Source organism: Epinephelus moara, chromosome 5 (assembly GCF_006386435.1).
Source record: "Epinephelus moara isolate mb chromosome 5, YSFRI_EMoa_1.0, whole genome shotgun sequence".
In the NCBI taxonomy this organism is placed as follows: Eukaryota; Metazoa; Chordata; class Actinopteri; order Perciformes; family Serranidae; genus Epinephelus; species Epinephelus moara.
Genome location: NC_065510.1, coordinates 9,643,893 through 9,660,039, shown reverse-complemented (window position 1 = coordinate 9,660,039; position 16,147 = coordinate 9,643,893). Strand labels below are relative to the sequence as shown.

The 16,147-nt window shown below is 41.2% G+C and overlaps 1 protein-coding gene across 1 annotated transcript in view; it reads left to right on the top strand.

The window, feature by feature from the left end:
- Positions 1-14,497, top strand: part of chrnb3a (cholinergic receptor nicotinic beta 3 subunit a) — an 18,110-nt gene extending 3,613 nt beyond the window's left edge. The window contains exons 2-8 of the mRNA XM_050045195.1: positions 5,002-5,153; positions 8,501-8,545; positions 10,288-10,397; positions 10,558-11,071; positions 11,877-12,067; positions 13,298-13,502; positions 13,752-14,497. Coding sequence (XP_049901152.1) covers positions 5,002-5,153; positions 8,501-8,545; positions 10,288-10,397; positions 10,558-11,071; positions 11,877-12,067; positions 13,298-13,502; positions 13,752-13,883 — 1,349 coding nt within the window. The 3' untranslated portion in view covers positions 13,884-14,497. The remainder of the gene's footprint in view (positions 1-5,001; positions 5,154-8,500; positions 8,546-10,287; positions 10,398-10,557; positions 11,072-11,876; positions 12,068-13,297; positions 13,503-13,751) is intronic.
- The last annotated feature ends 1,650 nt before the right edge of the window (positions 14,498-16,147 follow it).

Here is a 16,147-nt window from a genome sequence, read left to right as displayed (position 1 = left end):
ATTTCCCCACGAGAACCAGCCCCATCCCCCCTGCCATCAGCTGTACGTACCTACTAATCAATAGTATCCCCTTGACCTTTGCCAAATCAAACACACGCACACACACACACACACACACACACACACACACACACACACACACACACACACACACACAAAGTCAATCAGTCTCTATCTGAGGGAGGGAGCAGGCTCCTGTGGAGGGATCCATCCCTGTGGCGTGTGACGTTTGGGCTCCTGTCTTCTTGTTGATGAGGATCTTGAGACAGACTTGTTTCCTGTGGAGATTGTAGATAGGATTCAGCTGACTGTTTCAAGCCCTTACAAGCGGAGTGCTGTACATGGGATCTGATGCAACGGGAGGTAATCTTTCTGAGTCTGAACACGCTGAGTACGTTAACCTCAGATTACAACACACCCAACAGGAAACAGGATGAGACTGAAAACACATGCCCTAAAGCACTCTGCATTTTCTTGTTTCCTTACGTGCTCACAGGTATTGAACAGCATGCTGTCTGTCTTATCATAATCCACAGGAGAGACCATAATATTAAAAAAACAACAATGAATTGATCTTACTGATAAGTAATATTTGTGTATCCAAAGCCAAAAAGCTCCATTGTTGTTCCATAACTAATCTGTGAGCCACACTGTTAAACTGGGTGACATGGTCTTCGATTACCATGAATATAGCCACTGTACTTTAGTGTATTTTGTGTCAGTCATACAAATACTGCCCATACTGCTGCAAATATTCACTAGAGTACCAAATGTGTCTTTATCAGCCGCTGAAAATAGTTCCCAACATATCCAGAATTTACTCCTGTCTTAGTAATGTTTGTAAAAAACTACAGTGCCCAGCTGTTATATAACATTACTGAGGCTTTTATTAAAAAGTAAGCTAAACTATACATTTGTGACTGGTTGAAACAGATGAGCATAGGGCCACAGACTGCAACCCAATCGCAAGAAAAAATGTTTGCATTGCACCCTTTTGCAAACTCATGGATATGTTACATTTGTACGATATTATGTGGTGGATACGTTGACAGCACTGTGGTGTGGTTAGGTTTGTATGTGTGGTTAGGTTTAGGCATAAAAAAACACTTGGTTATGCTTAGGAAAAGATTATGTTTTGGTTTAAAATACCCGTTTTTAGGGAACAAATCTTGTAGGAAGAGCAGTGGTGTCTTGGTAAAAATTCATGGCACTACCTCTGCTGGAAAAATTCATATGGGTCACTACAAAACACCCACGTTTGGAGCCTAAAAAGCTGCTGGAAACTCAGCAACAACCCACTAAAAAACAACAGGTTTTGTTGTTTGTTGGTCTCAAACAGGGGTCTGCAACTTTGCAGTCATCTTGCCGCCGTGACAAGCCATTCACCATCCTCTCCATGTCCCAATGACAGTCAGTTCATGTATTATGCCACTTTACAAATGTCAGTTTGATTCGAGTGAAACATACAAATGTGGCGTATTTGTGGTTTGCAGAAACATACATTTTCTTCTTGAGATTGGGTTGTTGAAATAGCCCCTTTCACGTGACAGCTCATAAACAAGAAATACAAGCATACACACAGAAAGATAATGATACAGCTGTTACTTTCATCAAATTCAGGGGCACAGAAATAGGTTTTAAATCAACCCTAAAACGAAATCCTATCTCTGTAGGGTGAATTATAGTAGCAGAATATGAAGTATTATATGTAGCATGTTGGAGCAGAGGGATTTGCTCACACAGTACAGAGCTCTGTGTTAAGGAACAAGCTGAAAAGGGAATTTGCTTTCTCCTTGCTATCTGTTTCTGTCTGTTCTCATTCCCCTTGCCCCACTTAACTTCTCCTTCTGTACCAACCTCTACCCTGCCCCCTCGTTCTGCCTCTCTCAGACACTGAAGGGAATTGCTCTGGGTCACTCTGTCTCACTCCTTCCCTTATCAGCTCTCTCCATTCCTCCGCTCTATTCCCCTTGTTTGAGAGGCTGTTGGTTCAAACTTCTCTTTTCTGTCTATCAGCCTCTGCCTCTGTTGCAGCACTACCATTGGCAGCGCCAGATATCGTCCTCTTATGCAGTCGAAATGCTCAGAGCTCAGAGTTGATGGAGTTACTGTGGGAGGCTCTGTTGTGTGGCTCAAGTATAAATACCACATAATGCTCTGAGCGTCCAGCGAATACCGCTGTCATCTGCATCTCTCAGAGTGAATTACAATGAGTAACAGGGAGGAGGTTCAGTGTCTTGCTCAAGGACAGTTCCACGGGACATACAGTGCAGCTCTTGATGAGCGTGTTTGCTGTCAGTAGAATCAAGCCTGCAAACTTTAAACCACTGAAGAGTTTAAGAACAGTTTGACCACAAGACTTAACCATTTGTTTTTACTGAATACATGCTCCTCTTTTTAATGGCAGATTGTGTATTTCGAACTGATTAGTTTAGTCGAACCAAACTGAATTACACATCATAAATGTTTTGCTCTGTAACTGCAAAACATCACAGCACGTATTCTGCAATTGTCTACCTAAGACGGCTGATATCTCCCAGCTGTCTGCACTTGAATCAGTGGCTGATGAAGTAAAGGCACTGTTCCTTCATCGCACTGTCTCCTGCTCAGCATGAGCATCACTCTTTAGCTGACTATTATGTCTTGTGCCTGGCTGCACAAAGCGCTCTGAGCTCAGCTCATCTCCCCTGGCAATTGTCCTGTCTGAGGTGATCATGTCAGCGTGATCATTTTGTCAGCCTTGGGAGCTTAGATGCATTCGCTCGGCCATGACCAGCTGTCAGTCCGGGGTTGACAGTGTGTGTGTGTGTGTCTGACTCTAAGGCCCTGACTTAATTTTTCTCTCCACTTGCTTTTGAGGCTCTGGAGAGACGGTTCACTTTGTTCATGCACGACTGCATCTCTGTATGTTCTTAAACATACAAGAGTTGAAAGAGGTTGGTATTTATGTGCACGTCTGTCTGTGCTCATAAATATTATATGTAAGCGAGCTAATTAGCCATATAATTAGGGCATTATTGTTGTTTTGCACATATTTAGCGGCATGGCTCTAAGGATGGAAATGTTGGTTGTTCAATTCAGGCTCAATGCACCACTTTGATCCAGATTGAAATATCTCAACAACCACTGAACGGATGTAAACATTTTTTACAGACATTCATGGTACCCAGAGGAAGAATCCTAACGACTTTGGTGACTTTTCATCTTGCTGCATTTATTGAATTGACGGCCATGAAATTTGTAAGACATTCATGTCTCCATCAGGATAAATTGTAATTACTTAAAATGCAAATTCACTGACATTCAAAAATTCTCAGTTTATTCAATACTTTTGTTAAAGACCAAATTGTCAGGACTTAAATACCTGAAGGAACGAGACGGGACCCTCAATGCAGATCAGTGAAAGGGGCTTTTATTTAGAAAATGAGAGTGCTCAAAATGTGCTGAAAAGTGACTAAAACAAATGACAGGGATCCAGGGCAAGTGAGGGAGTCCGGGTGAGGGAAGACAACACGACGGGGCTGAAAAATAAATACAAAGTTTGTTTGAGGCGACAGTCCAACACACAATCCAAAAACAAGCATAAATCCAAAACCCGTCAAAGATCCAAAATAAGCACAAAGATGAATGAGGCCGAGAGCGTTACCACTGAGGTTGAAACAACAAACTGGTGAAGACTGGAACATGAAGCCGGGTTTTATACTGTATGAAGTGGAGAGGTAGGCTAATCAGACTGATGCATTGCAGGTGCGTAGGAGAGTGAGAACGGGAGACTAGTGGCCCCGCCCAGCCCTGGGGATGACAGACAGGGAGAACAAGACAACCAAACACATAACACAAGGGAAGGGAAAAACACAGGGGAACAAAAAAACAAAGGCTCGGACGAATCCTGACACAAATAACTGCAGAACTAACGATGTTCTCATCAGATTCAGCTGTATTTTGTGTTTAGTGCTAATGAGCAAATGTTGGCATGTTCAACTGCATAACTAAGAGGGTGAACATGGTAATTATGAAACCTGCTAAACATTAGGATGTCAGCACTGTCATTGTGAGCCTCACAGAGCTGCTAGCGTGACTGTTTATTCCACAGTGTACACAGCCCACATACAGCAGTGAGAGCAGCATGTTAGCATCACAGTATGGAAAGCCAAAAACATGTGAAATTGACATCTGAAGTCACAAGTAGAAGCAATATCAATCCTCCATCAGTAGGGCTGGGTATCGGTACTCGATACCTTTAAAGGTATCAACCACAAGAACACAGTACCAAGTAGTATTGAAACGTCTCGAGTCAAATGATACCTATATTTAAACGCTATTTGTATAGTTTTGCTCACAGCCAATCACTGCAAGCATTCTTTGATTTAATGCAACATTTGATTGGCCCACTGACACAGCAGCTACAAACCTGTCTGTGGTGTGGTGAAGTCGAGCCTGGTGTACTTGACAGAATTGGGAGTTCAGCATGCCAAGATGCTGACAAAATGTTCAAAAGTATGGCTATACTACACACCTGTGGCATCTGGTGGCACTTTTCCCAATTCAATGCTTCAATACACATGATGGGAATCAAATAAAGCACTCTGTTGCTATTGGTATCACTTTAAGGGTGCTGGTATTGGTAGTGGAATCACAATTTTAAAATGATACCCAGCCCTATCCATTAGTGTCTGCACAGGATGCAATCAGGCACAGCACAGAGTACAGGTCACCTGAGTTTTGGCAGCTCTTAGACACAAATCCAACACACTATCATTGTCATTGCACAGGTTGAAAGGAAGAATGTTGATTTTTTTTTTAACTTCCACAACTACTTCATTATCAAAATTGTTGCCAAAGCAAATTAGTTTACTGTTACCTGACTAATTCACTAATTTCAGCACTACCTAAAATCATATCCATAGCCATATTCTCATTAACACTATACCATTTTCTTTTCCAAACTTTCTTCCTCTCTATTTTGTCCTTATCACTTCTTTCTTCTACGTCTACTTCCAGCTCAGGAAGACTTTGTGTCGCTGGCCGAGATGGAGGATTCCTTGCTGAAGAACCTTTTCAGGGGTTACCAGAAGTGGGTGCGGCCTGTCCAGCACGCCAATGACACCATCACTGTTCGCTTTGGACTCAAGATCTCACAGTTGGTTGATGTGGTGAGAAAACAAAACCCGCACATGCAAACACACAGGAGGCACAAACTGTAGAGAAATGTCAAGTTATTTTAAGAGAGTGGGCCTTCTGGGCTGTGTCTAGAAGCACGTGTAAAGCAAGGCTCATACATGCTTCATCCTAACTGTTCAATTATATATATACTCAGGTACACACAAGAATACAAAAACCTGCATTCATGCAGTTTATTCTGGTCAGATGTCTTTGGTTTTAACTCTATAGTCATTGTTAGCCCATTTTTGTAATAAAGCCTCAGCAAAATAAACATGTAACTTGTTATATATGTGGAGTATTGAACAGATTTTGATTTGAACATCTGCATCTTATCTGTATGTAGCTTGTGAGATTACTTTGCACATTTAGGTATATTGACAAAGGCAGAACGGAAGAAGGAAAATCAATAAACTCAGGCTGACCTTTGACAAGCCGATTAGAAACTAGATGTTGCTAAAGCCTGCAAATAAAACAAAACGCTGAGAACATGACCTTAGTGTCCTCACTAGTAGCTCTGGCTCATGCCATACATTATGTATTATATTAATATTAGATAGATGAGGGTATTTTAAACTGTCTCCACAGTGATCACATCCTGAGCGCCCTTGAGCAAAGTGGAACCAGACTTAGAGGCTTGAATGCTTCCAGGAGGCTAATGCAGCACACAGTCTTAAGCTGTGTGTACCTGTTACGGAGGCTCTCTGCAGAAATTAAAACTGACTTATATAATGTGGTTAATAAAATCCTGTTATGTATTCAGAGGATCAGAGGGTTATTTTTTGGAATGGGAGAGGAAAGGAGGTAAAGGAGGGGAGGAAGTGAAGCTCACCATCACTGAGATGGCACAAGAATATAGAGTACAGGAAGGACGGGTGATTATTTCTGAAAGAAGAAAGGCAAGGGAGTGAATATAAAGAAGTCAGAGAGAAGAATTCGGTGGAGATTGTTCAGAGGTCTTTTTAGGACAGTACAGAAGCTTACTATTTAATGTTAAAGGTCCAGTGTGTACGATTTAGGGGAATCTAGCAGTGAGGATTGAAGATCGTGACCAGTTAAAATACTTCCTAGTTAGAATTCCCTCAGTGTTTATTGCTCAGGAGGTTTTTAGCGGGAGCTGAATTATCTGCAGAGGTCTCCTCCTCTCCAAAACAAACGAACCAGGTGATTAAAACTGGTAAGAAAGCTGAATAGAGCAATTTCACGTTATAAATCAGTGTTTCTTTTTCTATAATTGCATTCAAAATTTAACATTTTTCTACTTAATATTTTACAATTATGTTTCATATATTTAGATGTCTTATTTCAAAGTCCTAACAATTGTTTTTGCAGTCTCCCCCTCCTATAGGAATTCATTTTCTTTTCCACTTTAAGTGGTGTTTAAATGCATTATTCTTTTCCTGATCTGGCTGTATTTAAGATAATACTTTTTATTGTCTAATACTTTTTGATAACTGAAAAGAATTGTGTTTTTGAATTGTACTTTTGAATTGTCTATATTCTGCCTTTTTTTAGTCTTCAAGATTATACTTGAATGGAAATTGAGCTTTGATCATTTTGTGCTTTTTTTCCTGTTTCATCTGTGTGGCAATTTGTGTTGATTGTCGGCTCCCCCTATGGCATGTGCCTGTAATTGAAGACACTCATAGAGCTCACCTGTGTGTCTTATAAAATGTTTGGTAGCTCAGTGTCTTGAAATACCCTGATGAAGACGGTCTAGTCGAAATGTTGGTACTTGAATAAAAGAAAACATTTTTGCATCGAGTCTTAGAGTGTGCGCCTGACATCGTTTTTCAAATATAAATCAGTGTTTCTCCAACACTTTGTAGCTCAACAGAGACATTAGCTAGCCCACCTCTCACCTTTTTTCTCTTACAACTTAAGATTGAGATGTTCAGGAGGTTTTTACAGGGTGCCAAATTGTCTGCAGAGGTCTCTTCCTCTCCAAAACAAATGGACCAGGTGATTAAAATTGGTGAAAACACAGAATAAAGCGAAAATGCAAATGGCCCCATCTAGAGCCAGTGTTTGGTTTGTCCATTATGGGCTACTGTAGAAACATGGTGATATCCATGGACAAGGACCTGCTTCCTATGTAGATAGAAACAACTTATTCTAAGGTAATGAAAACACAATGATTCTCACTTTTAGGTGATAATAAACTAAAGAAAACATACTTGTTATATTATATATTTCATTTCTGCCAATATAGCCCCCTAAATCCTACATACTGGACCTTTAAGAAGAAATTATAAAAGGTTACTAGGTTGGAGGAAGGCATATTCAAAGAGGGAGAAAGGAAGGTTAGGAGTGTAAGAGATGGAAAGGGAGGTCAACAGAAGAACTAAAGTAGAGAAACTACTACACAGAGGACTGAAGTGTAAGGATAAACGAAGAGGAGGGTAAGGAGCGGAGGGATTTAAAGGGGCAAAGACAGGAAGAGAGTAAAAAGAAGAAAGGTTAAAAGAGAGGTCCAAAGTGGTCTTTCATAGCAGCAGAGGAAGTAATGAGGCCATCAGGCTGAGAGGAACCAGATCGCATTTATTATTTACACAAGGACACACACACACGCACACACCTACGCACACACACAAAGCTGCTTCCACAAGTCCACAGAGGACCACATTTTGACTACATCAGCCTTTGATGTTCGTACTTCTGCCGTGCAGAAATAACATTTAGAAGAGTGCCATCTTGTGGTATTCTAACTTAAATACTTTGATTAAAAAAGGAAAAACACCTCAAATCAGTTTTGCTGATAGGATGGGTATTCAATCAGGTTTTCCTCAGCGCCTTGCAAGAGCAGACAAACCACAAAATCTATTCCATAGATTTTCTCTCCACCCTAGTTTTACTCTGTATGTCTCCTGCACAAAAACTGCACTTACATTGAAAACCTTTCTGACTTCCAGATATTCATTACTGTCTTTTTCTTCCTCCTCTTATTCCTCTCCGTGCCTCTCTTTTGTTACTGTACAGTATATGTTGATACAGCAGCAGTGCCTATATTAGCACTGCCATTGTGATACTGGTCACGGAAGAGTAACTTGTACTTCTCCTGCTCATTAAATGCTGTATATCCTGAAGCAATGCACTTCACCCCCGAGCTGTTCCAGTGTGCTTTCCTAGTGTCAAGCAAGAGAAGCAATTAACCCACTTTAGAAAAAAAAAATCTTCCTTTCTAACTAGGTTTAAGTACTTTCTTTCATCCCACTCAATTTTTTTTGTCTCCAGATTCTGGTTTGCTCCTCACCTCCTCATTAGCCTCTCTTATCGTTCAAAGTAAGCACCACTAAGAAGTATAAATAGTGAACAAAACTTCCTTCCTGTCTCCCTGCAGGATGAAAAGAACCAACTGATGACTACAAACGTCTGGCTCTGGCAGGTAAAAATTGTGGGGTGCTATTTTCACATCTGTGTGTGCTGCATGTTAGGTTTTCAATGACTGGATTAGTCAGTCTGTGATCAGCTAATTTTAACACAGTTTGATATGAGCCTCAGGCGGTATCTGTGTTTTCCATACCTTCCTGACATTATGACGGTATATGTGTGTAAAAAAAAAAAAAAGCATAAATAGAAGTCATTGTAGCATGTATGACATTGTCCAGCCTACGGTGTTGTCTTTCTTTAAAGCAATTATCCTACTTAGACAAGTCTTGTTAGGTTTAAATACTTCTGACCAATAGAAGAATGAATAGATAGGAAACAAGCACCCTTCTTGCTGGAGGTTTTGATGACACTTGTTGCCACGGCGGATACCAACACATCCGTGGGCTGACAGAGACGGTGTTTTGAATGGAACTATGCTGCTAATAAACTGCTTTGTAGTTAGAAGAAGTCATCTCAAGATAAAGTTAAATGTGGCAGTACTTCCAAACAATACATTACTCGTCCTGTAATGTTATCCCCACTACTCACAGTTACCATCTTTGTCAGCTCAGCTGCCTGTTCCACCAGACTAACCGCTGGTGGGGTGTGCTGTGCACTACAATACATCACCTCAATACAGCATCTCCACATCAGTTTAATAGACAGAGAAGCATCTGTATTTTTGATGGTATTGAAAATCATACCATCTGGATTTTTATGGTAGCCTAAATAAAATGTGCAATTACGAACATTTCACATTATAAAGTATGATTTTAGCAAAGGACTATAATAGCAGAGCTTACAAATGTAGTGTAAATATTTTAATATACACATATTTTAAGAAATATGTCAGGATATTTAAAAGAGCACCAGGTAGATTGATAAATTGTCATAAATGTCAGGTTATTTGCTATTAGAGATATAATGTGTAATCTATATATAACAATGAAATGACTAATTAGTCTAGGAATATTTTAGAATTTTCATAATAATCCATGAAATTTGATTAAACTCCTGAGACCTGAACGTTGGCTTGGTATGCATTTTAAATTTCTCCTAGCAATTTGGGATTAGTAGGACCTGATAAGTATAACAAACTAAACATTGTCAATGATAATTAAGTCCCAGGGTCCTCAAATGAGACGACAGTAAGGTCCCAATGTCTTCAGATGAGTACTTTCTAATTACCAGTCTCTTAGCTTGTTACTGTGACTAAAATTGGTATCAGGTTATGTACCTTGTCCACTTTTGTGTTGGGATCATCTGCAGACTGACTTGGCAGAGATGGCTGTCATCTTCTTTTTACATGAATTAGTGTGTTGTGCTCTTACTACCACTAGATGGCACAAAAATGTGTCCACAAATGAGTACAACAGGTCTAAGTTAAGTAGAAGGAAGTATAAGGTGCAGTAAACCAGGATACAACATCTCAGGAGGTTAAACCAAATCCCCAGCTGGAAGTATAGAGGAGGTTATATTGATTTGGGACTGCTCCTTTTAACATATCACAAGACTTTGCTCTAATAAATACATGTAGTCTTTAAGATGCTGAATCAACGACGTCGTCATGGAAAAGGCAACAACCAAATGTGGGAAAACTATGTAGTGAAAAACATATTTTCCATTTACTTTGTAGAGTCAGCAGTGTGGTGCTGTCCGTGGTGCTGAAATAGAAAAGCTCAATGTAAAACTCCTGAAGCTTTCTGTAGTCTTGTGTCTTATCATGTTACTTATCATATGTTGTTTATTTATTCAAAGGAGTGGGTTGACGTGAAGCTAAAGTGGAACCCAGATGACTATGGAGGCATTACCTCCATCAGAGTGCCTTCAGAGACGATATGGCTGCCTGACATCGTCCTGTATGAAAAGTGAGTAATGCAGCACTCTGCACACATCAGTAGCACATTTCCTTACTCACGTCTCTTCCGCTTCATTCTCCCCGTCTGTCTTATCTGCATCTTACCTTGCCTGGTCTTTGATTTTTTTCTTACACCTCATCCTCTCTTTTTCGTGTTTGTTGTCTCCCAGTGCGGACGGTCGCTTTGAGGGTTCCCTGATGACTAAAGCCATTGTGCGCTGGGACGGGACCATAACGTGGACTCCACCTGCCAGCTACAAGTCCTCCTGCACCATGGATGTCACCTTCTTCCCCTTCGACCGACAGAACTGCTCCATGAAGTTCGGCTCCTGGACTTATGATGGTAACATGGTGGACCTGGTCCTGGTGGATCACTACGTGGACCGCAAAGACTTCTTCGATAATGGCGAGTGGGAGATCCTAAATGCCACAGGAGTGAAGGGAAGCAGGAGGGATGGGGTGTACTGGTACCCATTCGTCACGTACTCCTTCATTCTCAAGAGACTGCCCTTGTTCTACACCCTCTTCCTCATCATCCCATGCCTCGGCCTCTCCTTTCTGACAGTGCTGGTGTTTTATTTACCATCAGATGAAGGAGAGAAACTGTCTCTTTCCACATCTGTGCTGGTGTCACTCACTGTGTTCCTCCTGGTCATAGAAGAAATCATCCCTTCATCCTCAAAGGTGGGTTTCCTGAGCGGGTAGAAGCCAGTGTTCATTTTTTAGTTTCTACTGAGCTCTGTATTTTAAATCGATCCTGCTTTTCCCTGGGTTCAGTTATCCTAATTGTAATCTTAATTGCAGCGTGCCCTAATTAACACAGAACACAACCACAGCTCTCTCAATCACCTGCAGCTCAAATGGCATGTCAACTCAATTAACAAGCTGTTGTTTTCAGATGCATCTGAGTCCTCTGCAGAAAAGCAGACCTTACAAAGACAATGACTGCATCCGAAATCACTGAGTCACTATTCTGTATTCTCCACTGTTCCATATTTCCTCGTGGAGATTGTTTTATATCAAATCATCCCACAGTGCAACTTAAACAGTCCTGAACATGCAATAGATAAAGCCTCAACGACCGTCGTGCATTGTGAGCAGGTGAGGGGGGAATTTTCTGACTCTTTCTCCCCTGCTACTGCATTTTCAACAACACGGTTGAAAATTTCATTTCACAATAAAAAGCGTTGTGTTAATAAATAAAGGGATTCAGTCAACAGAAATGCTGTCAGAGAAGTGTTGAGTTAAAAATAAATATTTATATTTTGTCATGTCTGTGACAGACACAGATATTGAAACTGTAGTGAAAGGTGGTGCGATGTCAATATGACCATCAAAGAACTATTTTTACTGTGCCCTTTTAAGAAGCAAACAATGTGTAGTTTTTAAAAAAATTTGATGTAGGAAATAAACACATATCTCCTCATATATTCCTCATCCTTAGAGTGAGCTGTTTGATTCTACAGCCATTACATTTTTCTGTCCCCAGGTGATCCCACTGATAGGAGAATACCTGCTCTTCATCATGATCTTCGTCACTTTTTCCATCATCGTCACTGTCTTTGTAATTAATGTCCACCACCGGTCCTCTGCTACTTACCACCCCATGGCCCCCTGGGTAAAGAGCCTCTTCCTTCAGAGACTGCCCAGACTGCTGTGTATGAGGGGGCACACAGACAGGTAATACAGGATCAGCTGTAGTTTAAGGAATGGTTCAACATTTTGGGAAACATGCTAGTTTGCTTTATTTCTAAGACTTATTAGAAAAGATTAGCATAGTTTAGAGTAAAGATTAAAGGCAGGGTGACACACAGCTCATCTGCTAATTAGCTAAGCATTCATCAGACAATTAGCTGAGAACCAAGGAAGTTACTGGTCCTGGCCAAGAAATAGTGCGACTCATCACCCTCGTCTTTGTACTTTGGTTTTTGAATGGATGAAACATACAAGATTTAATGGGTTAAAGTTAGTGAGTGGGTTAGTGAGCTTTATAGGTGCTGGCAGGCAGATTTTATTACCTTTGGACGGAGAAAGGGTAGCTGTTTCCCCTGTTTCCAGTCTTTGTGCTAGGCTAGCGAACAGTCTCCTGCTGGTAGCTTTATATTTAGCATGCAGACGGGAGAGTGGTATTAATCTTATCATCAAACTCTCTACAAGAAATCAGAAATGCCTATTTCCCAAAATTTCAAACTTAGTCCAAGTTGAGCATTTAATATAGTGTTGCCAACTCTTTTCCAATGAATGTCAAGTCGATCTAACTGCAGCTGCACACACTGTGGTTAGGGTTAGAAGAGATGTCGTGACGTCTTGTGAAAGAGACTGAAAGACTGCCTGTAGACCTGTCTCATCAAAGAAGCTAGCACTAACTCGAAAAGTCCCTAAAAGTTGTCAGATGACGCCATATGCTCATTTGCATCTTGGTGACATCGCACATTAATGGGTGCAATTAAAACTTTGCTGTCTTAGATTCAATAGAAAAGTTTGCAACAAAACATTTGCATGGCATGAGAGCCATGGAGCTTAGACTATAGTGCACCATGCTTCCAATCCAGACAGCAAGAGTGTCAACGTAAACCTAGAAACTTACAATTAAACTCAGCATGGCGCAAGAGGAAAGACGAGGCCCCAAACTGATGGTTGACAAGCTCTGAACTGCAATTAGTCTGAGCAGCATGCATGGGGATGAATTACAATATAATATATTTCTCTCATTTTCCCTGATGGTCTGATTAATTTGCTAAATTTGTTGCCAGTCTCTTTTTGGTAATAAAGTTGTTAAGAAGGTCTAAAAAGTCGCTAAATCTAGCGAGAAAGTAGCCAAGTTGGCAACACTGATATCCTATCTGCCAGAACTCATTAGAAAATAAATAATGTGAAAGGGATAAAACAGTTGGTGTCCATTATCCTCAGATACCACTTTCCAGACATGGAGATGCGCAGCCCAGAGCTGAAGCCCCGCAAAGGTGTGGGTAGGAGGGGTGCTCCTGGCCAACAGAGAGGGCCCCTCATGGGGAAGGAGGATGAGAACCAAGCCTGGCTGGCCATGCTGGAGAAAGCCACGAGTTCAGTTCGCTACATCAGCCGTCACATCAAAAAGGAGCACTTCATACGAGAGGTGCGTGGGCAGACATGGGATGCAAGGTTTTGTTTGCATGTTGTATTACTGCTCATTATTTGTTAAATGTATCTCATTTGCTCTATAACTACTTATCAGAACTGCACAAAGTATTTCTTGAATGAGGTTTTTTTTTTTCTGTGAAAAAAGTGCTTGAGTCTGATACAGATTCACCCCTGTGGATCTTTTCTTTCTTTCATGTCTCCCTTTCCTCCTGTCTGTCTATTCCTCTTCCTCTGACGCATTCAGGTTGTTCAAGACTGGAAGTTTGTGGCGCAGGTGTTGGACAGGATTTTCCTGTGGGCCTTCCTCACAGTGTCAATACTGGGAACTGTCCTAATCTTCACCCCTGCTCTGCAGATGTACCTCAGCACACCTTGATGAACACACACACGAACACACACACAAACACGTGGATACTCTCCAACAGCTCGTTCTTGTTTTCCTGTTTGTTTTTGGCTGTGACTTATTGATGAAGCTCAATAAAACATTCACACTGTATATTTATTTTGTAGAAACAAGCTCGAGCTACAAACTTTACCTCCCTACAGTATGGTTTACAGTGAGTAACGACTACTGCAAACTGTGGTGTTCTAGATGCAACTTGTCATTTATTGTAAGGTGCATGAACCAGAGTGCAAAGGACTGAAAGCAATAAGCCGGTTATAGTAGCGAGTATGATTTGAGTTTCCATGTTTGTATAACTGTGATTCTGTAATTATAAATGCAACAACATGCACAATATCACTCCATGAATAATGACTTGTTTTGTGTGTCACATGCACTATGTTGTCCAGCCAGCTGTACTCCACTGTAAGTGCTGAAATGATGATGATAAAAATAAATCTGATGTTCAAAAACACTTTTACATTCCCTTTTTGAGGCCTGATGCTGACAACCAGGCAAAGTGAGCAACTACACCTTGTTTGTGTTAATTTGATAAATTGAGAATTTGTTTGGTAGAACTGTTTTGCACCACAAATAAATAAAATGTTTAAGGTGACACCTGCATTGTAATGCAAGCATGTGGTCCCATTTTGTAGAGGGTTGTGCTAACATGTTGCAGCTTACATGGTGCATATTTCTGAATGTATGTGCCACAAATTACTTGCTAATTGCTAACCATTTATACATCCATCCACCCATTCATCTTCAGCTCATCTGGGGCAGGATCTCAGGGACAGCAGGCTAAGCAAGCCATCCCAGACGTCCCTCTCCCCAGCAACTTTTTTTAGCTCCTCCTGGGGGATCTCAAGGTGTTCCCAGGCCAGCTGAGATACATAATCCCTCCAGTGTGTTCTGGCCCAATTGGACGTGACTGGAGAACCTTTAATGGGAGGTGCCCAGGAGGCATCTTAATGAGATGCCCAAACCACCTCAACTGACCCCTTTTGATGCAAAGCAGCAGCAGCTCTACTCTGAGCTCCCTCTGGACGTCTGAGCTCCTCACCCTATCTCTCAGGCTGAACCAAGCCACCCATAAGAGGAACGCTTATATCTGCAGTCTCATTGTTTCGATCACTACCCAAAGCTCATGACTTTTGCCTTCCAGCTCAGCTCATTCGTCACCACCACGGACCAACACAGCACCTGCATCACTACTGACACTGCACCAATCTGCCTCTCCATCTTAAACACCATTTTACCCTCACTCATGAACAAGACACTCCTTTGCTTGGAGCAGTAACTCACTCCCCATCCAGAGGGAGTAATCCACTGATTTTTTTAATAGCCTATGTAGTATTACATACGCAATTCAAAGAGGGTGGGAGAAACAGGGATCAATAGGGGCTCATATCTCATTTGTGCACCTGGGTCCCCCAGAGGGTTAATCTGGCCCTGTTGCTGTGCTTGCTTGCTAACTAGATTTCACACCGTCTTTCATAACAGCAACATACAGTGTTCAGGTGTTACAGCTGACTTAGTGTGTGGATATATGCTTTAAATAAGATCATAAGCTACCTGACAATCTTTCCACATACCCACAGCAAAAGCAGAAGTGCCCCCTGTGATGCAAGCACCCAAGGATGTGAATCACTGTGCTTAATTTTGGACTAGATACAGCGGACCAATTAGACTGTGTGTTGAGCTGTAGTGACACTGTATCACCACTAAATGGCAGCAAACACCTTTTTCTGCCATGAAAACAGCTGGTTTTGCTTCAAAACCTGCTTCACTGAAATAATGACGTGATAATAAATCAAAAAACAAATCAAATATGGTATGTGTGAACACAAATAAGATGATAACAGGATAAAGATTAAATATTAATCAGGGTACCATGGTACAACCCAATATTTGGACAATCTGACATTTTCATGACCATGTTCTAACACTAATGAAAAATCTTCATTCACTGCATCAGCTTGGATGATAAGCTGAATAGGACAAGGTTACAGTCATCTAATATCGATCAGAGTATACCAGTTTCTAACAGAGCAGTGCAGGCATGCTGTACAGGGAGAGGGCACTGCAGAATAAGAACATGTACATTGGAATGACATACAACACACACTATTTCTTTAAGCTTATAATGTCAATTTATAGTGAGGTATTGTAAGTCACATGGCATTATCCTGTCGCCCCTCTTCTTATTCTTATCAGCTCTACTCAAGCCTCCCCGCCTTGTCTGCTTTGCTCAAGGG